Below are 21,546 nucleotides of genomic sequence, written 5' to 3' on the forward strand. Positions count from 1 at the left end.
TTAGCAGCAGTGCTTTCTTAAAAGAAGTTGAGAGAAATCAAAATCCACGCTCATGAAGTCAGCTGGAGATTCCATAACAGTCAGTATATTTCCCTAATGCAGTCTTTTTTATGTAGGCTATTCTTTTAAGAACGCTCATCACCTTGCTGAATGGTTCGAACTGCCGGGCATATTCGTGCGTCCTTCGTCACGTGATATGTGCTAATGTCTTGTCATTCACTTGTGGACCAAGTTGCCACAGCATATCCTTGCCATGGGGAAGCGGTGCATCCTGATTCAAACTGAAAATCTAGGTATATAAACGATTATTATTATTATTATTATTGTTGTTATTATAATAATAATAATAATAATCATTATTATTATTATTATTAGTGTTATTATTATTTGCGCTTCGAAGTAGGTCTATTTGTTCCACCGTAATTAATAAGTTCATTAAGCACATTTCACATGGGGCACAGTGCTTACCTTACATTCTTTTATTTGAAAATTAATAGCTAATTAGCAGCAGTAAGGTCCTATTATAAAACGTCCAGAAGCCAGTGATGTTTTTTCTTTTCTTTTCTGTGTCCAATGTCAGTAGGCGCAACTGTTAATTATGGATACATATAGAGTAGTGTGTGTTTGTCTAATATTGGGCTGATTGTGGATAGAAGCTCTTGATAGTGTAGTTGCGGCAGCTAACACGTTTTGAATCGAGGCCATGCAGGACGAAGATTCATCAGCATGACGTTTGGCAATTTATACAGTGCCACCCATGTACTCTTTACAGTGCGACGTATATAAACCTAAAACAAATCATTTTCGAATCTGCCATCAGTTTTTCGTCCATGATTGGTGAACGATGGATGTTAATGTGTGTAACTGTCATTAATGGTTAAACACATGATAAACGCCCACTTTACAGCGATTTTTAGTAAACGGCGCCCCCTCTTGACGCATAGCCTACTTGTATTAGTTGTTCGTCTGTACGTAAAAATAATTTGTTTCTGCATTGGCCTGTCTCATGAATGTTACGGCCATGTAGGAATTTGGTCTTTTGTAAAGTATGACATGTAGTTCCAAAGTTTAGATTATGTTCTACGGACAGATTAGTCAAAAGTGGAACTTTTTGAATGACACGGGTCCCATTATGTATATTACATTACATTACATTACAGGCATTTGGCAGACGCTCTTATCCAGAGCGACGTACAACAAAGTGTATAACCATAACCAGGAACAAGTATGACGAAAACCCTAGAGAGAAGTACCGGTCCAAGTACAGGGAACAACCGCATAGTTCAACTTGGACCCTGATGGTTAAACTGATTAACACTAACAACGAGAACGGCAACAACGCAATCTATGGAAAAATAAAAATAAATAAAAATACAATTAGTCGTTAAGACAGGCGCATCGACTAAGTCACCTATAAAAGCAAATATAGTGTAAAGCAAATACAGAATTCCACAGTAAGAACATCATACCAACAGTCAAACATGATCATGTAAGTGTGATGGTGTGGGGATTCTTTGCTGTCTCAGGATCTGGATGACTCACCATTATTGAAGGAACCATTCATTTTGCTCTGTATCAGAAAACTCTCAGTCAGGTCATTTGAATGTCTGGTAATCTGTCCATGAGCTGAAGCTGAAGTGTAATTGGGTTATGCATTAAGACATTGATTCAAAAAACACAAAAGCAATTCTACATCTCAATGGATGAAAAGAAACAAAATTAAGGTTTTGGAGTGGCCTAGTCAAAGTCCTAACTTGAACCCAATAGAGATGCTGTGGCAGGACCTGAAATGAGCAGTTAATGCTTGAAAACCTTCCAATTTGTCTGAATTAAAGCAATACTGCAAATAAGAATGTGCTAAAATTCCTCCGGAATGTGAAAGACTGATATCAAATTATAGGAAGTGTTTGGTTGCAGTTATTGCTGCTAAAAGTGGTGTTACCAGTTATTAAGTTTAAGGGGGCAATTACTTTTTCACATGGGTGATATGGGTATTTAATAAGATTTTTCATCAAATAAATGGAATAATAACTTTTAAAAACATGTTTTGTGTTTCCTCGGGTTCCCTTTGTCTAATATTACATTTTGTCCAAAGATCTGAAACCATTCAGTGTGACAAATATACAACAATAGAATAAATCAGGAAGAGGGGAAATACTTTGTCACAGCACTAATAGCCAATGGACTTTTCTCCTTTGAAGCTGAAATGGTTGTGAAGCGCAAATGTTTGTCCTCTCCACCCACATGAAGTGTTCCAGTATGCACAGTTGTCTGCTGCTGAGAGGATGCAAAGTGGATTGCTTGGATCTCTGCAGACAATTTACATCAATAGTTTTCAGCAAAATCTATGTGTATCAAACATTAATTTGATTTCATATTATTCTTAGCTCTCCTTCATGGATGTTGAACTGATGCCTTGGAAAACATATCAATCATTTTATATGGAGAACTCTCATCTCTTTTCTCACGGTCATTCTTACTGGTTGAAACATTCTTTGTTTTTTCCTCCTTTCTCTTGGGTGACATCATCTCTCAAAAAAAAACTCCTTCCCTTCTTTTGGAGCCTGCTTTCTATTGACTAATATTTTCTTCTATGAAAAGACAGTCCATTTTCATTTTTCTTGGCAAACTGCTTTCTAGAATAAACAAGTGAGGTCTGAATTGCTTTTTTTAACTTGTAATTCTTTACCTTCCCCGACACAATTTGGGATATCTTCTGGTGCTTTACTAATTCTTTAGTGTCATGGTACCTTTTCCTTATGTAATTTATGTATGTAAAAAGAGATGTTTAAAAAAATCACAAAGCTTTGGATCTTTCCAGCCGTTTCTGCGCTTTTGAGCAGGAGGAATCAGGCACAGACGGAGGTGTTCCTGGCATATTTGGATGTCTTTTGTTTTCCTTTTTAGCTAAATGGCTAAAGCCAAGCAAGTGTGGGCTGGGAGAACTCCTGGGAAAAGTTGCTGCTGGAAGTGGTGTTGGTCGGCCAGCAGGGGGCAATCATCCCGCTGGTTGAATGAACCCCAATTCCCCAAGCGCAGTGATGGGGACACTGTGCCGTAGGAGATGCTGTCTTTCAGATGAAATGTTAAACTCATGGTGGTCATTAAAGACCCCATGACACTCATCGCAAAGATTAGTAGGTTACCTGGTGTACTGGCTAAATTCCAACCTGGCTCCTAATGATCCCCTGATTTAATTACCTAAAATATGTTCTTTCCCTCTCTATCTCAGCTGATGTGTGGCGAGCACTATGATGCAAAATGGCTGCTGTGCATCACCCAGGTGGGTGCAACACATTGGCGGTGGTTGAGGTGAGCTCCCCTCATCACTGTGAAGCACTTTGAGTGTTTGGAAAAGTGCTATATAAATGCAATGTTTTATTAATTAATTCTTTAATTTATAGTTCTCTCCAATTAAGTAATTATAAATTGATATTGCAAATCGTTTTGATCTGGTTTTCTGTACTTTCTAACTGCACTTATACATTTATTAGTCACACCTAATTTTACCAATCCAGTTAACTAATATTTGTAACATTGCATAAGCTTGTGCATCATATGGGTTCACGAATATGGAAAATTTAAGCACCAGTGAATATCTAAAACTTTATACATTAGGAAGATGACCCACAGTTCCCTATATTGATGGTAATGCTGTCATCTGAAATGATGGAGAAGACTTCAGTGCAATGATTTCAGACTCAAGTCTTAGAGGGCTCAAATACACTACATGGCCAAAAGTATGTGGACACCATTTCTAATTAGTGGGTTTGGCTACTTCAGCCACACCGATTGGTAACAGGTGGATAAAATCCAGCATTTAGTCATGCATTCTCCATAGACAAAAATTTGCAGTAGAAGGGGTCATATTGAAGAGCTCAGTGACTTTCAACGTGGCACTGTCATAGGATGCCACTTTTCCAATAAGTTTGTTTGTCAAATTTCTGCCCTGCTAGAACTGCCCCCGCCAACTACAAGTGCAGTATGAAGTGATTGGATTTAAACCACTGCTACAACCCATTATGCTTTTTGTAAAAAGGCCCTAACAGCCCCTCCACCTGTACAGTTTCTTGTCACATTATGGCTGTAACTGTGTGACAGTAAAAAAATAAAGAAAAATCCTGAAATATGGCTACATTTTTATGGGTATATGATTACGTTGCAATTCTTTTTGAAGGAAGGGGAACGGCAGTGACCTTTGGAATTAATTGTTAACTGCTTGCTTACAGTCAGTCATCTGCTCTTAAGTCCAGTCAGTGGTAAGAACTGTCTCAGTTTCAACTTGAATAATTATCTACAGAAGCTATGAAACAGAAACTTTTATAAGGATGTTAAAACTAAAGCAATGCCTTCAGATCATTTGTTCAAAATATTAGTTATTGGTCGGTCAAAAGTGGGTAAAACATCTTTTGTACAACATTATGTTAATGGCGTTTTCAGTGAAGGGTACAAAACCACCATTGGCGGTATGTATATCTGTCTCTTTGCTTTACAGTTTGTGCTCCAGGTTCTGAAAATGTCAACCGTCAAATACGTGTAAAAGTAGCTTCTGCTGTGTAATTTATTAACCTTTACCTGCCAAATTGGTATTCGATACAGTTTAACAAGACAATGCTTAATGAGACTAAATGCTGAGAAATTAAGAGCCTTTGCCATCAAAGCTTTTGATGATTACTATCTGTGGTCAAGAGGATGGGAATATGATTTAAATAACATTTTTTTGTCTGGTAAGCATTATTTCTGCTTAATGTGAGACTGCTTAATGAGACTTGATGTAGTTAAACAAAGGCCCAGAATGGCCATATGTTATGCACGAGCACTAATTATGGGAAAAGAATATTAGGAAAAATACATTTTAGGCATTAGTATTTATCACTTAGATTTTTTTTTTATCACAGTAAAAAAATCTAAGCAAAAATACTACAAGATGTAAATGTAGAGTAAAGCATAATTCTATAACATGAAAATGCTTAAAATTTCAATGGAAACTTGCCATGCACCTTTGGAAAGCTTGTACTGTCCTCTACTGGATAAAACAGTTGTCAATCAAACCACAACAAACTGAAAAAAGTTGCACTGGTGTAAATAGCAAGTTTTGTGTGTGACTTATTGTAAATACCTACTCCCGCTTTCTATTTGCGTGTTTATTTCTCAAATGGATTGTTCAAGACAATAAATGACCACTGAATCTTGAAAGCGATATCTTTACATGGATAACCAATGATTGTATATTTATCCCATATTTAGCACTGATGGTAGAATGACGTTTTATAATTAAATACATTTTTATAAATTTTATAATAGCAAAATTTTTATTTTGCTATTCAGTTAGCAATGTTTTTCCCCACTGTATTGGCATGCCTTGGGCTTGTTTGCTTTATCGCAGAAAATCCTGAAATGTATCAGTCCTCTTTTGCACCCCTGGGGTAACTACATGTGCAAAGATAATTGGAAAATATATGTGGTACTTAGATAATCATGACCATGGAATGAAAAACTGTGTGCAAAAACAAAGGGTCCAATTCAATGGGTATATTTTGTTTTCTAAAAAAAAAAGACTGTTATTTGTAAAAGCACTGAGAATCTTGTGAATTTCTATCCACAAAGGCTGATTCTGAAAAAGAAAATTAACTGTTATGTTTATCTCATTACGCAGTGGACTTTGCTATGAAAACAATTGAATGGTCCAGTGAACAAACCATGAGGCTGCAGTTTTGGGATATAGAAGGTATGGAATAATTAATAATTCAAATAGTGTATTAAATTAATATTTAATTAATTGAATCTTTAAAATTAACACAGCATTGAAAAAAGTCAAATACTGGGATGTCTCAAAAATGTTAGGAAAAGGAAAACGTTACAAATGTTAAGACTAGCACTATTGGATAGAAAGACCATGTAACTGTGTGACAGCACTTGTAGTTCAGCGAATGACAGTCCAAGTGCAGGTTCTTCATGAAAATATGCTGAGTTAAGCCCTCAGTATACAGTGGCAACAGTGAAAGGTATGCTGAGGTACACAGACCGGTATGGTCTGTGTACTGGTGCGGCTGAATACATTTTTATTCTCAACGATAAAAGAGTACCATTTATGGCTGGTCATATCTGGTCGCTCAGCCACTAATGGAATAGCCAGTTTTTCATGTTGCATTTGCCAACTGCAGTACATTCGAGAAATTGTCTACTTTACTTTTATTTCAGTCTCCTCTCATCTTTCAGGACAAGAGGATACCTTACCGTTTACAAGAGCCTTTTATAAAGATGCACATGCTTGTATCATAATGTTTGATTTGACCAGTCAGAAATCCTTTCAATATTGCACCTTACTGAAGAAAACTGTGGATGATGTGATACTGAGTGGAAATGGACTTCCAATACCTTGCATTCTTCTGGGAAATAAGGTAACAATTTTCCATGCTTGTGAAGTGTGTATATGAAATAAGTATTTATCATGCTCTTTTGCAAGTGGTGTCAATAGTTGTGTGGGTCAATGTAATCATATTTTCTCTAGAGTGACCTCACAGAACATGCTGTGTCAAGTCAAGAGATAGAGGACACTTCCAGGTTACTTCAATTTATTGCATGGAAGGAGATATCAGTTAAGGAAAACATACACATTGAAGAAACAGTCAGGTATGCACAACTTCTGTTCTGCTTTTGTTGGGCATCCTATTAAAAACTTTAATTTCAAAATGTTCATTTTAATTATTTCTCTTTTTCAACAGATGTATTGTGGAAGCTCTCATGGAAAAACAACAACCAGATGAAATTCTTGAATGTGCAAGGCCGAAAGATGAAATTCTGGAGAACCAGTTAGAAACCAAACTCAACCGAAACACACAGCAAAGTTCCTGCTGTGGTGCTGGTGTAAAAAGAAATGCCTTTTAAATATTACCAACTACTCACAATAAAATCTCTGCTGTGCCATGGTTCTGAGATTATATACTTGCAATCGAATTATGATTTAGACTTTTTCCTCCTCGTACATACAATGTGAACAGTAATCATTGGCACAGCACAGCAGCTGCACAGTTTATATGGATAGAAAATGTAGGAGAAATGGTGGGATTTTTAGTGCCTTGGTTTCAGCATCATTGTGGAAGTATGTTTTTTTCTTTTGGATTGGCGATGACCCCAATTTCACAGAACTGTGCACTGTGTTTATTTTTTGTGGTCCTGCTTGATGATCAAGCACAAGCTTCTCCAGGCATCCATTTCTTTAGGTGAACACTCACTATTTTATATTTGACCATTCTATGAATTTAAAAAAAATTATGCAGTATATGTGTGTGTGTATGTGTGTGTGTGTGTGTGTGTGTGTACTGTATACTCTATCTGTAGCCTATACACATATTAGCTTCTTTATTTTCTCAAATGCAACATCATATGTATATGTTAATGGCTATGGATAACTGGTGCTTAATGTGAATTGTGCTACCTTATCTGACCTGTGTTCTGTAGTAGTTACAACAACCACCAGTATGGTTATTTTGCCTCACTTTGGATAAAAGTGCCTGCCAAATAACATGTAATCTCATATTACATATATATGTAATATATCTGAGGAGAATGGTTTGAAATATTATGTTGAAAGTTTAGCAAATATTCATTTAGTGTCATTTTCATTTTCACTACAACCTGTGAATTGAATGTTTATGAAACCATTGCTTAGAAACTTTATTAACTTTGTTAGTGAAGTTGGCTACATGTAGATAGATCACATGCATGCTGTAGTGAATTCAAGTTCCCCTGATTGAAATGAATGCAGGTAAACTACCGAAGCCTAGGCAGTTTGCTATGTTTTATTATGAGTGAACCCTGATGAGGACGGGAGTCTTTGTTAGCAGCTTTGTTCGCTTTTATTAGTGAAGTTGGCTACATGTAGCTAGATAGCATGCATGCTGTATCAAATTAATTTTCCCTGATTTAAATAAATGGAGGTGAATTACCAAGCTAGCTAAGTTGCGACTATAAACAGTAACAGCCGTTCCCATAGGGAGGAAGACATCTTGATGGGAGAACAGAATTCAATACAAAAGCTAGTTGCCCAAAGTGTCTTATAATAAACATGGCAACAATGAAACTACATAATGTTCCTATCAAGTGTATCTCGTACTGTAACCTTTGGCTACAACCTAAAATAAGATGTATACTAATGTTAACCACTATAGGGAGTCAGTTGCCTATGAATATTCACCTTGAAGGTTTGTTTGTGTCAAAGCATTCCATTATAGGAAAACACCCTGACGGGCTATGGGACTGTGGCCCTCCAGAGACAAATCAGCATATACTTCTATTGTGCCAGAAATATAATGCAGAAAAGGTATCTTTGTTTCTATCAGATTTAGGGACTTCAGTTTTTTCCAACTCACTCAAAGAAAAGTTGCAGTTGTTAACCAAAACTGGCCTAAAGCCCATGTTTAGTGATGTGAACCAATACACAAGCTAATATTTATTTTGCCAGTGGAGGGCAGTAATAAGCATGGTAGCTTATGGTACCTGATATTTTCAGCCAACAGATCTCAGTTTGGCCTTTATGTACAGATGCAGACAACAACACAAACTATTTTAAAAATGTATTTAATGTAACGAAAAGCAGCTACTTTCCAGAAACCAACAGACATGAGGAAAATGCAAGTAACAAGCCTATATAAATGTACAAAGTTTGGGAGAGTTGGATTAACAAAAAAAAAAAAAAAAAAAAAAAAAAAGAGCTGAACACAGGCATTTTAACAATGGACTATGCTCCAACCCAGAGGATGGGGTTGGGCTTTTGTAGTCCTACATCAAAATTCAACCCAGTTAAAATCCCAAATAAGTTCCATACAATTTCAAAGGCACATAAAAGCAGAAAATCCAAAATTGCATTTAAAATATTGTACAAAGAAAGTTTTTCTTAAAAAAAGAAAAGAAAAAAAAGAAAAGAAAAATCTATTTGAGTCCTCAGAATCTACGGCGCTTGTTAGGGCCAAAATCAGCGGGCCCGGGGGGGCCTCTCGGAAAGCCTGCTTGGCCCGGAATGGGGTTTCCTGCTCCGGGCTGGAGTCACAGCATCAATGCAAAGGCAACATAAAGGAAAAGGAGAGTTAGAGGCAGGTAGGTTTCATTTTGACATGTTACCACTGACTAGTATATATAATTTTCCTCGAAGATGCCACCTAATTGTGTCTGAACTAGTTTGACATTGAACAATACTAAATCTCCAAAAAGAGGGTGGTATTAGCCATATTTTCAGTGAAAATAAAGTCACAAAGTACATCGGAGGCACTTTAGCAGTTTTTTTAAATTTTTTTTATTGTACTTACAGAAAAGGCACTGTACATGTTTGTGATTTAAAGGACTGCAACTAAACTCGCTCAGGGAGTGTCCCCGTTGAATAGTGTGCAGCAGCTAAGCTCTGAATTTTAGGGAAACTTTTCTCTAGATAAGACTGCATTTAATTGATAAAAACGTTAAAACAAGTGCTGCTCATGTAACAGGTTTGGTCTGTACCAACATACTGAGTTACTCAAGTAGAGGTAAAATTTTATTTTATTTTATTTTGAACATCACTGTTGGTAATGGTATTGCATGTAGACCAAGTTCCCTACTTATTGTCAAGTTTCTAGCATCCCGTATTTCAAACACGCAGGAATCCACTGATCACAATCAATTTAGCAACTGCTGACATTACCGTTAAAGGTACAGGATCGGTTGGTATGTTTCCAGCTCCTGCGGGTGCAGGATTCCCTCCGCTGGAGTTTCTGTTCATTCCCATCGCTTGACCTCAATGACACAGGGAGTGCAGAGTTTATAGATCCAAACCCAGCCCAGTGGATGACAGACGTGCGTTTTTAGACACGCATCTACAGTGACTTACACAGCTTTCCTCACGTGGGAATTGAACCCACAACCCTGTGGTTCCAAGCCCTGAGTCGGCCGAAACGGAGTGCACTTACCTGCCATGTGCATCCTCATCTCCTGCTCCCGCTGGAAAAACAAAGTGCAATTAGCACACAGCACAAATTATTTTCCAAATCCCACCATATTCATGTGAATTTAATAAAGAGCCCAATTAAATTGTTATGCACTGCAGTTTGTCCTTAAATGAGTCGTACACAACACTGTGTTCTCAGACGATATTTCAGCGTCACAGTCACACAGTGTGCAGCAAAGGTTGCTTTGCGTTTGGTGGCAGCGTCGGGTAGAGCTCAGGGACTCACATTCTCAGGGAAGGGGCCCTTGAAGCCCTCCTGCTGCCTCCTCATGTCCTCGTTGTGCATCCGCATCCCCTCCTCCCGGCGGCGGCGCTCCTCCTCCTGCCGCAGCTCGATCTGCTTGCGCTTCTGCAGCTCCTGGCTGTGCAGCTCCTCCATCCTCCTCAGCTCGTCCTGACGCCGCAGCAGGTCTGGTGGGGATCACACCAAAACCTTACCGCCTTAGCACTGGTGGCTCCACAGAAATCACTAAAGCCCACTGAGCTGCGTTTAGGGAGCCATGTCACAGTTAACAGGCACCTTGGATCTTGGGGCATAAATTAGGGATGCAAATTATAAACCAGTGCTCAGTTCAAACATTATTCTGTGCTCTCACTCCTTTTAAAATTACTAGGAAGAGTTTGGTGAGTTTAAGTTACATTAGAACCGTGAACATTGAAGACAGCCAACTGAATAAATCGATCAGACATACAAAGCTGCTCAAAAACAAGTGAAGTACATTAAAAATCCGGCGATTAACCCTAAAATCAGCAGACTCCCCAGCAATATGCCAAATACATACAGTGCTCTTGATTTTCTAAGGACACTATGGTTGCATGTCAAATGCTAGGTAATGGGTTGCTTCTTACGAACAAATTAATGGCAAAAACATTTGCCCCATTTTCCTCTGCATATACAGACTTTCCTTCAGCAAAAGACTGAAAATTCTGTAGTTCTGAAATGGGACACAAGGATACAAAAAATGTCCTTCATAGCCTGCTCTGACGCACATCCTGCAGAAGTGGTAGCCCTTGATAAATGACCGGTCTCAGAAGAAGCAATGGTGCAAACCAAATCATTTCTCCCGAGAGGGTGGTGCACACAGCCAAACTCATAACACTCCATGATAACAATGAGTGGAAACAGGGTTACAGGTATAAGTTTGGGGAGGGGGGGAATCATGTCCAGGAGACAAACTTCTATAATGACAACTTAGCCCTTACGGAAATGAAATAAACTACCTTCTAAAACATATCACGATATTGAAAAATTTTACAATATACGGGCAAATATACAAAGACCTGCCGCTTTCAGATACTGTAATACTCTAACAAAATAGACAGCAGCAAAATACATTTATTGCCAAATTTTAAAATACGTCAACATATTGGCAATGCACTTCAGTACATTTCCGTACGGGAGGACACAACTGGGCTAACCAGGCCCATTTCCTTCCCCACTGCCACGGCCACGCTAGGCCACACTCACCCTGCCTCATCAGCATGACCTGGTGCTCGTGCCTCGCCGCCTCCATCTCTGCCTCCAGCTTCTCCTGGGCCTCTTTGATGTTCCGGTCCACCTGTTCGTACTGCTGCTTCTCCATCTCCATCAGGGCCTTCCAGCGCATGGCGTACTCGTACTCGAACGTCCCCGGATGGGCGAATCGTGGCGGCTGTTCCCGCTCTCTGAAATCAGCATTTTGTTTTTTCCTGTGTTAATGTCTGCTGAAGGGGGAATTCTTTTTCCAAAACACTGGTTTCCCATTTGAACCAACAAAATGGATGGAAAAGGGGCAAGTGAAAAACCTGTCATGCAAGATGGCAGACAGAGCCAACTATATCTAGAGGTTCTTGCACTCTTGGAATGAGTAACGTGCGCAGGGATGGTGTGGGTTCAAGTGTTTGAGGGCAAAACCATAAATAAGCAAACAGTGTTCACAATACAGTTGTATAAGCACAGGTCCAATCAGTCCTCCTATCTTTATAAAACAGCATCATTAATACTCACTTGTGATACTGCTGGTTTTTGGAAACGATCTTCTCAGGTAGACCCTCATCCTCATCAAACTGTTCCATTGGTTCCACAGTCACAGGCCTGGGAAAGCTGATACAAATTTTGTTGGTTTCAGAATAAAACAGCACCATGAACAATGAAAACACATTCAAAAATGATTCATGCTTTAATTAAATACTATTTAATTAAGTTGTAAATTAACAATTTAATACAATTTTTAAATAACAAATTGGACTCATTTGCATGCATTTGTTAAAAGATTTCCTGTGTAAACAGTTGGTAATTTGTATATTTTTCCTTAACAGGCACGATCAACGAGTCAATAATGACTATAACCCATCATGCACGTCCCTAAAATATCCGTACATTAAGAATTCTTTCGGTCTCAACTGCACGTACAGCAAAATCCTGGACAATCTACAATCTGACAACTTACAGACACCGTTCTACACAGGGCTGCAAGCTTTTCCACTTACTGTCTTCAGCTGAGACCCTGTTAGGAAGGATGGTTTGTTACCAACTATTACTGTTTAAATAATCTTTTTTTTTTTTTTTTTTTTTAAATCATTGTCAATTGAAATAGCATTCTTTCAAAGCCATTTTATTCTGTTCAGAGCATTCTCTGATGAATTTTTATTTTTTACGCATTCTCTACCTTAAAGAGTAATTACGCCATTTCAGCCTGGCTCCACCTAAACACAATTCTGAAAAATGCATCCTGGGGTGGAGGAGTAGGTGAGTCCACCTCATTTGCATAAAGTATTCCATAAGCAAATTATTTATGATACTTGGAACACACTGTCAAACAAGGCGTTGCAAATCAAATATGAACCAAGATTCAGAAATTACATGGTCTATTTCTCGCCGCAAATGTTTTCAGAAACACATTTTAGTGGACTGTTTCGGTGGAATATGAGAGTTTATGAACAGTTTGCCATGTTTGTCTTATGGATACATCATATATTTACTAAAACAGTGTCCATTACAACTGAAAACAACCCCCATTAAGCTGAGAGCACTTGCTGCGGACACAAACTTTGGCTTGTTTGTACAAACTAAATACCATAAAGCAAGGTGTTTGTGGATGAAGATGTTCACACACTAGCATAAATGCGCCAATTCCCTGCAACTGATTTAATATCACATGGGTGACTGTTTTGGCAGCATCTCGTTTTATCATCTAACTGAGCAGAATAATACTGCATCTTCTCTTTCTTCTTTCATTTTTTTGCAGCGCTAAACAAACATGACTTTGAAATCATCCATGTCCATCTTCTGGCTCTTTCTGCTCCTTTACCGCAGTCATTGCGGTTTTCTGTGCTTATCGGTGTGGCAAACATCACTTCCACATTCCTCATGGGTTCTCTCAACTACAGAATCTGAATATGTGCCCTGCATTGGGAGAGTGTCACTAAACAGTTTGAACATGCAATAGACACACATTTGCGGCACCAAGGACGGATGTGGCTAGATTTCACCCAAATTAGCTTTCTTATCAAGTATAATGCCACCTTTAGATGACTGTCCCGAGAACAAAACTCAAAGTCACTTACGCAGTCAACAAGAAAGCACCGTCGGCACATCTATCGAGAGCCTTCCTAGCCGCTGGCTTGTTGGCGTACTCCACAATCCCTTTCCCGGTGGGTCTTCCACGGTCGTCCACGATGACGATGGCCCTCTCAATCGGACCGAAGATGGAGAAAGCCTCTTCCAGCAGCTCGTTTGAAAGAAACTGAGGCAGATTCTTTACAGAGAGCGCTGCCCCATGGGTTGCAAAGCGGACACGGAGTTGCCTGCCCCTGAAAGGCGTGTCATCAAGCTCTGCTTTAGCAATCTCCGCTAAGGTTCTTGACTCCTACGGGTTATAAAAAATAAATAAATAAATAAATTTAAAAAAAGTGAAATGTTAAACAAGTAGGGATTAAGGGAAAATGGAATTTCTAGTACACAAGTCTAAAGTCAGAAATTATTTTGTTCTGTGACTTACCAGCCTAATGAAACCAAAGCCCCTGTCCTTGTGAATGAAAATTTCTGAAGACTTTCCATACTTGGAGAACAGCTTCTCAACCTCCTCCTCAGTCACCCCAGCCGGTAGATTACCTACAAACAGTCTGCTGCGCTGAGTATAAGCCTTCTCTCCTGGCTTTCTGAAACTCTGTAGATCTATGGTCAGGGATGTGTCTGGAGGAGCACACATTTTTGTAATAAGAAAAAGCAGATCACAAAACTAGAGGAAAAATCTGACCAATTCACCCATCAAATCAACTTACTTGAATTTTGTGGTTCACCGGTTTCTGAATGCTGTCCATTGCTCTTAGCATCTGTTGCTTTGTTCTGGTGGTCTAGGGCATCCTGATGTCTGGGAGGACCTTGGTTGTGTTGTTCAGGGCGAGTTCCTCTGTTCCCATGCATTCTAAAAGGGACACCACATGAACACGCCCAATTCAAAACTAAATTAACATTGGATTACAAAAATACTATGGTTATTATTCAAAAGGAAAGGAAAGTTAACAAATAAACCCATGTTTCAGATCAAACCCTTAGAACCCTCTGTAACCTTTTAGTTTTAGGCAAGGCAATAAAACGTTACAGGACTGCTACAAGTCGGGGGGGAGGGACAAAAGAAGAACACTGAACTCCTACCCGCGGTTGAGTGTCTTGCACAAATGTGGGAAAAACACACGAAATTATTTTTTCAACAATTACAGCAAAATACGGTACAGTAAGGTAACTGTCAACATAGCCAACACTGCCATGCGTTCGTTATGCAACTTCGAAAAACACGCTGGTTAGGTAAGAGAAGCGCCGTCTGAGGGCAAATCGATTATCTAATGGCCAAAAAAAAATTCAAACAGCATTCATAACCAATACCAACATAACATTAGCAAAAAGACCAAAGCCAACTATGCTAAACTCGATGCGTTCCTCGTTGAATTCCAAAATTAAAGTGCCCAGACTGAGATAACTAACACTTGCTAGCCAATATTAACGTTAGATGTATCCTCTGGTTACCGAACTAGCGCCAGCTAGCTATCTAACGTTAAACTTCAACGAGGCAAGCGACTCGTTTTATTTCTAATTATTTTACCTCCGCCACAAACATTTGCAGAGTATAAAAATTACATATTTCGGATTTCTTGCAGTAGCTGGTTGACGAAATCATCCATGGTTAGCCAAGTTAGCTAGCTCTACACGTTATAACTTGCTAAACTAAGTAGCAAGACCCCCGCGCCGTATTACCACAGCGATACAGCTATCTAATATTGTCAAATTAAATTACATTTCTTCCCAATAGTTATGTTGAAAGTATTTTACTAGCATAACGCTATGTTAACTAGCTAACAACAAAACGTCTGGTCATACAACATTAATAAAACAAATTTAGCTAGCTAGCCAGCTAGCAAAACAGTGTCAATTACGTAGATTGTCGGAAAATGTTATCCAGCTAATTTCTTAAAGTCAGCTAGCTAGTCTAACAGAGAATCAAACTAATTGTTACGAGCCATCATAGACAGCAACAATGAGACAGCCTTTATGCCAAGCACATAAAAACGATCCCCTTCACTAAAACGTCCGAAAACCTTCCAAATTTACCTTACTCAAAAATATCAGAAACGGGATTAAAACTGTAGCTAGGTTGCCAGAGTTCGCCCCAGTATGCAGGCAAAGAAGAAAGAAAAGCGTGTTTGTTTCTTTATCACAGCTTAACTTGATGGTTGTTAACCGCCCTCCCTACTGCCCAAAGTGATTCGCTAGCACCGGATAATTTATTTGCAGTAAGGTGGTCTTGAAACGTCAATCACACAGAATCGTGGTTTGATTGGAAAATAATTTGGCTACTATTAAATATGTCAGACCCTTTCACGAATTCGATTGGTACATGATTCCTTTGAACAAACTATATTCAATTCTATTGGTTAAATCCCATGGTAACTATGTTTAAGATAGTGTGAACTGAGGCCGCGTCACTTGGCTACTGTTGAGTATACAAGTTGCATACAGTTATATGCAGCTTGTATACTCAATAGTAGGCAATTAGAGTTTTACCCAGTTTACTGAACCCGAATCAGTTCCAGCTTTTCCACGCAATGGTACAAAATAGTAAGGTTGAAAAAAACATTTGGGTATGGTGTGGATCATATTCGGAGGGGAAGCCAGATCTAATTAAGCATGGAGTTGGTGCAGCTATAGCCTCGCAGCCTGCACTGTGCTAATTACATTATTCAGTGTGATCGGTGTGGCCTTGTGGAGAAGAAGGAAAACAAAGGGTTGTATCATGTTTTATAATATTATTTATCAATCGTATTTTCACTTATATGGTACATTTCAGAAGTAACTTTATTATCGTTATTATGGTGTAACCTAGATTATGAGGTATTCAACAATTAATGTCATCTAAACACACTGATCTAGAATATATGGCTACAGTAAGTAATGCTATAGTATTTATAGTGCTGGACTGCTGAACTGACATGCTAATATTGCATATTGAGCGTTTAAGCTTGGAGCAAATCTGATGTTGCTACAGTCATAGCCTAATGGAATTTTCAAAACGATGACAACAGTTTGTTCATGATTTATGCATAGAGTTGTTAAAGTAATCCGTTGAACAAAATTATTCTTGCCTGCTGTGGATTTACTGGTTAATTTTACTGATAACAGGCATATTAAGAGAGGTGACAAATTAAAGGAATAAACCAAATAACTTTGTATTGATTTTCAGTGACCCAGGGGAGAAGTGGACCCAAACCATGCCAGGAAAATGCCCCCCACAGCATAACAGAGCCACCGGACCCCCCCAATGGGTCAAGCATTCAGGCCTGTACCATTCTCTTGGTCTATGCCACACATGCACTCTCACAATAGTTGAGAATATGGTGATGAATGACTTGTCTGACCATATCACCATTTTCCACATTTCTGTAGACCAGTGCCTATGGTTTTTGCACCACTGAACTCTCAAATGTGCATTTGTCTTTGTAATGCAGAGTTTATGCACTACAACCCTACTGTGATATCCCTGTTTATGTAGTTGTGGATGGATTGTTTTTGCTGATGCAATCTGATCACGTCCTGCATTGACATTCTCAGTCACCTAAGGAAGAGTTGCTTTTCTCATTTTCCTTACATATCGCACTAATGCATGAGCATCACAGTCATCGAATGTGCGCTTTCGACCACAATTTCCATCCCTTACTGATGTCTTTCCCATAGATTTAAATGCAGATATCACTTTAGTCACTGCTCCAATTGAAACACTGGCCAGTTGAGCAGTCTTTGTAGCTGAAACTCCTGTACCCCAATAATAAACCCTCTTTCAAAGTCACTTAGATCCTCTTTCCATCTTGATCCAAAATCGAGGTCAACTGGGCCTGCTCAGCATTTTTTTACATGCCACAGAGCATGATAAAATGTTAATTGTTCAATTGTATCATGCAGTACACCTGTATGGAAGTATCTGTATTTCTTCTGTTTCTCCACTTATTTACTCAGGTTTTTCCTTTAATTTGTCACCCGTCTGCAGGTGCAGCATATAAAAAAAGCAGACACAGATTTCTCAGTTATTTCAGTCATTGCCAAACTCTCCGAACTCCACTTGAGATGAAAAACACCAAAATGTGCTTTTCACTGTGAATAAAATTTTTAGACAAATGTTGATTTAATCTGGCCATATAGAAAGTCATCCTGGCCATAATTTGTCATCCTACCACAAGATGTCAGTCTTTACATATACTAATTCTACAGCCATGTCTCATGATGCAGTTGTGACTCTGAAATCTAGTGAGCAAGTGAACCGTGTGTCCCTCTTTCCTTCCTGCTGGACTCTCACTTATTAATGGGTGTTGGTCACTGAAGGTTTAGGGCACCCTATTGTTCTGATTTCATATCCTTGTTATGCAACTCTTTAAAAAACATTTTTAATCCAAGATTTTTCTTCCTTCTCAATTTGGAATAATTGTAGAGAACAAAGGCAAGCATGCATTTTCATATTAGGTGCATACTGCTGTTAACTTTGTAGTACACCAGTTCAGCTGTTGTGTTAAAGTGGTATAATTCAATATGTATGCTTTATGCTGAAGTTTTCCTGTGCACGGTCAGAGTAAGACAATCACAGTGATTTAAGCTCTTCCGTGTTGGGCAATGCCATGGCCAATTATACGCCATCCTGGGTGACTGACTAGTGCTGACTTGATAGACCAGTGATCCAGTGTAGTGTAATGTTTGAACTGGGTTTTTAACCCAAAGTTTGTGGATTCGACATTGTACCCTTGAGCATGGTACTTAACCTGAATTGCTTTTGTAGATATCCAGCTGGGTAATGGATTGCATGTAAAATGTACTCTTTGTAAATTGCTCTGGATAAGTGTCTGCTAAATGCCAAAATGTCATGTAGTGATGCACCATGGATGTGGTGTGCATCACTACACTAAATAAGTGTTTCAGCAAGATGAGCTGTCAGCTCTCTTTCTCACACAATATAGTTAAAAAATGAACAGGCTTTTAAGCCACCTATGATGAGGTGCAGTGTAGCCTATACAAATAGGCCTATATCAGCTAGAAGTGACAAAGTATTAAGCTTGCAAACATAAAATGACTGTGTGTATTAGAAAAACAATAGAAACAATTCCCCCATACTGTTTTTTGCAACAAATGTTTTGATTTATCTTTGCCTGGTTTCTGATCTAAATTGCATTTTAACAAGGATAAATGGCCTAAGTCATGTTATATAGCTAAAATGAAATGGATGTACAGGCATCATGTTTTTCTAATAAATATGAAATTTATGTGTATTCTTGTATGGAAGAGGCATTGATAATTGACTCAGATTGTCTCAATGTCTAATACACATTCCCCGAAAAAGCTGTTCTCAAAAGATGTAATCAAAAATTCAAAGTGTAATGCACATGCCATTATAAAAACAGGTATTATTGAACAACAATTTTAGATTTTGTGACTATGTATAAATAAATGCAGCTGTAATTTCTATTATAAATACAACACAAAGAAAAAAAAAACCCCAGAAAAAGAACATACATAGTAAATACGTACAGAATTTAGAGGAAAATTCCTGTTAGGGCACATTTTTTCACCCTAACTTTGCAAGTGATGTTGCCCCCATGTGGAATCCCTGGAATGCATCTTTATCTCTGTCTCCACACACGTCCACTGCCTGAAAAAGTGTCAGATACTGTCAGGAAAGACAATCATTCAAACCTTCCAACGGCATGCTGAAAAAGCTGTCCTAGCGAAGGTACAAGGGAGGAAGAATATGGTGGGAGAAGAACAGCTGAAAAAGGTGTATGATTATCAAACCAATTGTTCATCAATCAAGTAATGATACTGCTGTTGTCCGAAATTACAGTTGGGAGAAACTGCTGTTGTCCCAAATTACAGTATGGAAAAACTGCCATTGTCCCAAATTACAACATACTCTGGCTCCCTTAGCTCTCTGTTATGTTGGGATGCAATGATTATGGAGTCCAGAAAAGCATGCAGCTGGAAGGTATTGTAAGGACTGAGTGTTGTATGATGATGCAGGACTCAGCGGTGGCTGATGGCTGATGGCTGTGTCAATTGCTACATTCCCATTGCAGTGTACAATGCCTCATATTTCGCTGCACTGACTAACAAATGTCATGGTAAATTTCATAAGTACATGGTACATTTCATAAGATATATTTTTTTTGCTTCTTTCTCTGACACTTTCTCTTTTGCTCTGCACTGCATGGTGTTACATTGTTCTTCAGCACAGTTCATTGGTGGCCACTTCCTCTCCAAAAGCTCTGATAGATAAATGAAAAGTTATTTGTTTTGCACAGGCAAGGTGTGAATGAAGTAAATTGGAAATTATATTTAGATATTTTTAAAAATATATTTTCGATGTGAAAAAATATTTTATTTGGAAAAATAATAAATAGTGCATAATTTGTTTTTCAAAGATGGTTTACCCTGATTTACCATGTTTCTATTTTTGAAACTTTTACACCAGTTCTGTTTTCCATGTATTATGTCTATATTTCCACAAAGGAATTATTTTATCACAAAATATTATTACCCTGATTTACCATGTTTCAATTTTTATGCCAGTTCTGTGTTCCATTTACTATTTCTGTAATTCCACAAAGCATAGATACTGTTACTTTATCCCAAAATTACCCTGATATACCATGGTTCACCCTGATTTACTATGAATACATTTTTCAAACTTTTATGCCAGGTCTGTGATCTCAAGCAGGATATTTATGACAATCAGAATTTTCAAAAATAGTATTTACTATGATTATATTTCCACAAATAAAATTTCCCTTCATTTCATTCCCACAAATCATATTTACCATGTTTTACCCTGATATACCATGAATCATTTTTTGAAGCTTTTATGCCAGGACTGTGTTCTCCAGCAAGTTATTTGCCATGATTAGTCTTTCAAAAAATAGTATATACCACAATTCTGTTTCCACAGATGATATTTACCATTATTCAATTCCCACACAGGATATTTACTATAATCTATCATGATTTGGCATGTTTCCATTTTTGAAGCTTTTATGCCAGGATCTTGATCTGAAGAAGCAAAGTATTTGTCATGATTAGCCTTTTGAAAATGGTGTTTATCATCTTTCTATTTCCACAAAGGATATATAATATTATTTTATCGCAGATGATAATTACCCTGATTTACCATGGTTTACCCTGATTTACCGTGTCTTTATATTTGAAACGTTTATGCCAGTTCTGTCTTATATGTACTATGTCTATATTTCCACAAAGGATATATAGTATTATTTTACCCCAAAATATGATAATTACCCTGAATTACCAAGGTTTACCCTGATTTACCATTTTCCTATTTTTAAAGGTTTTATGACAGATCTGTTTTTCAAGCAGGATATTTATGACAATCATAACTTTCAAAAATACTATTTACCATGATTACATTTCCACAAATGAAATTTCCCTTCATTTCATTCCCACAAACCATTATTGGCCATGTTTTACCCTGATTTACCATGAATCCATTTTTGAAGCTTTTATGCAAGGACTGTGTTCTCCAGTAAGTTATTTCCCATGATTAGCCTTTCCAAAAGTAGTATTTACCACAATTCTGTTTTCACAAATGATATTTACCATTATTCAATTCCCATAGAGGATATTTACTATGATTTATCATGATTTGGCATGTTTCCATTTTTGAAGCTTTATGCCAGGATCTTGTTATAAAGCAGGGTATTTACTATGATTAGCCTCTTGAAAATGGTGTTTGCCATGTTTCTATTTCCACAAAGAATATATGCTATTATTATATCCCAGAAGATGACAATTACCCTGATTACCATCGTTTACCCAGATTTACCGTGTCTCTATTTGAAGGTTTTATGCCAGGTCTGTGTTCCATGTACCATGTTTATATTTCCACAAAGGATATTTACCATTATTATATTCCGAAACAGGATGTCTACCAGGATTTACTGTGCTCTACCCTTATTTAACATAATTTTTTGGCCTAGCTTTTATGCCAGGATCCTGCTCCCTAAAGTATGATTAGCCTTTCCAACTATGGTATTTACCATGATTC

The 21,546-nt window shown here is 38.0% G+C and overlaps 2 protein-coding genes across 4 annotated transcripts; one reads left to right on the forward strand and one right to left on the reverse strand.

Moving 5' to 3' along the window:
- Window positions 1-4,214: 4,214 nt before the first annotated feature.
- LOC118236322 (ras-related protein Rab-7L1-like) lies at window positions 4,215-7,947 on the forward strand. 2 transcript variants are annotated; one of them, XM_035434592.1, is made up of 5 exons: window positions 4,215-4,466; window positions 5,657-5,728; window positions 6,202-6,401; window positions 6,512-6,633; window positions 6,726-7,947. In XM_035434592.1, the coding sequence occupies exons 1-5, from the start codon at window positions 4,346-4,348 to the stop codon at window positions 6,886-6,888; spliced, it is 678 nt and encodes a 225-aa protein (XP_035290483.1). In that variant the 5' UTR covers window positions 4,215-4,345; the 3' UTR covers window positions 6,889-7,947. The 2 variants fall into 2 exon arrangements, with proteins under 2 accessions (XP_035290483.1, XP_035290484.1); XM_035434593.1 differs by having other exon boundaries at window positions 6,220-6,401.
- Window positions 7,948-8,564: 617 nt separating this feature from the next.
- Window positions 8,565-15,702, reverse strand: LOC118236557 (non-POU domain-containing octamer-binding protein-like). Of its 2 annotated transcripts, none has more exons than XM_035435048.1 (10): window positions 15,569-15,702; window positions 14,240-14,382; window positions 13,957-14,150; window positions 13,523-13,824; window positions 11,964-12,059; window positions 11,445-11,641; window positions 10,203-10,387; window positions 9,939-9,969; window positions 9,674-9,765; window positions 8,565-9,039 (listed from the first exon to the last, which is right to left on the reverse strand). In XM_035435048.1, the coding sequence occupies exons 2-10, from the start codon at window positions 14,379-14,381 to the stop codon at window positions 8,944-8,946; spliced, it is 1,335 nt and encodes a 444-aa protein (XP_035290939.1). In that variant the 5' UTR covers window position 14,382; window positions 15,569-15,702; the 3' UTR covers window positions 8,565-8,943. The 2 variants fall into 2 exon arrangements, with proteins under 2 accessions (XP_035290939.1, XP_035290938.1); XM_035435047.1 differs by having other exon boundaries at window positions 15,564-15,702.
- Between the last annotated feature and the right edge of the window lie 5,844 nt (window positions 15,703-21,546).

This window comes from Anguilla anguilla, chromosome 9 (assembly GCF_013347855.1).
Source record: "Anguilla anguilla isolate fAngAng1 chromosome 9, fAngAng1.pri, whole genome shotgun sequence".
NCBI classification, from domain to species: Eukaryota; Metazoa; Chordata; class Actinopteri; order Anguilliformes; family Anguillidae; genus Anguilla; species Anguilla anguilla.

Excerpts from the sequence above, each read along its gene's own strand:
- LOC118236322 (XM_035434592.1), top strand. The coding sequence starts at position 4,346 with ATGCCTTCAGATCATTTGTTCAAAATATTAGTTATTGGTCGGTCAAAA. Across the intron at positions 4,467-5,656 it reads GTACAAAACCACCATTGGCG|TGGACTTTGCTATGAAAACA; the intron begins GTATGTATATCT and ends CTCATTACGCAG. Across the intron at positions 6,402-6,511 it reads GCATTCTTCTGGGAAATAAG|AGTGACCTCACAGAACATGC; the intron begins GTAACAATTTTC and ends TATTTTCTCTAG.
- LOC118236557 (XM_035435048.1), bottom strand. The coding sequence starts at position 14,381 with ATGCATGGGAACAGAGGAACTCGCCCTGAACAACACAACCAAGGTCCT. Across the intron at positions 10,388-11,444 it reads GGTCATGCTGATGAGGCAGG|ACCTGCTGCGGCGTCAGGAC; the intron begins GTGAGTGTGGCC and ends GATCCCCACCAG. Across the intron at positions 9,040-9,673 it reads CCGATCCTGTACCTTTAACG|CCCGGAGCAGGAAACCCCAT; the intron begins GTAATGTCAGCA and ends CTGTGACTCCAG.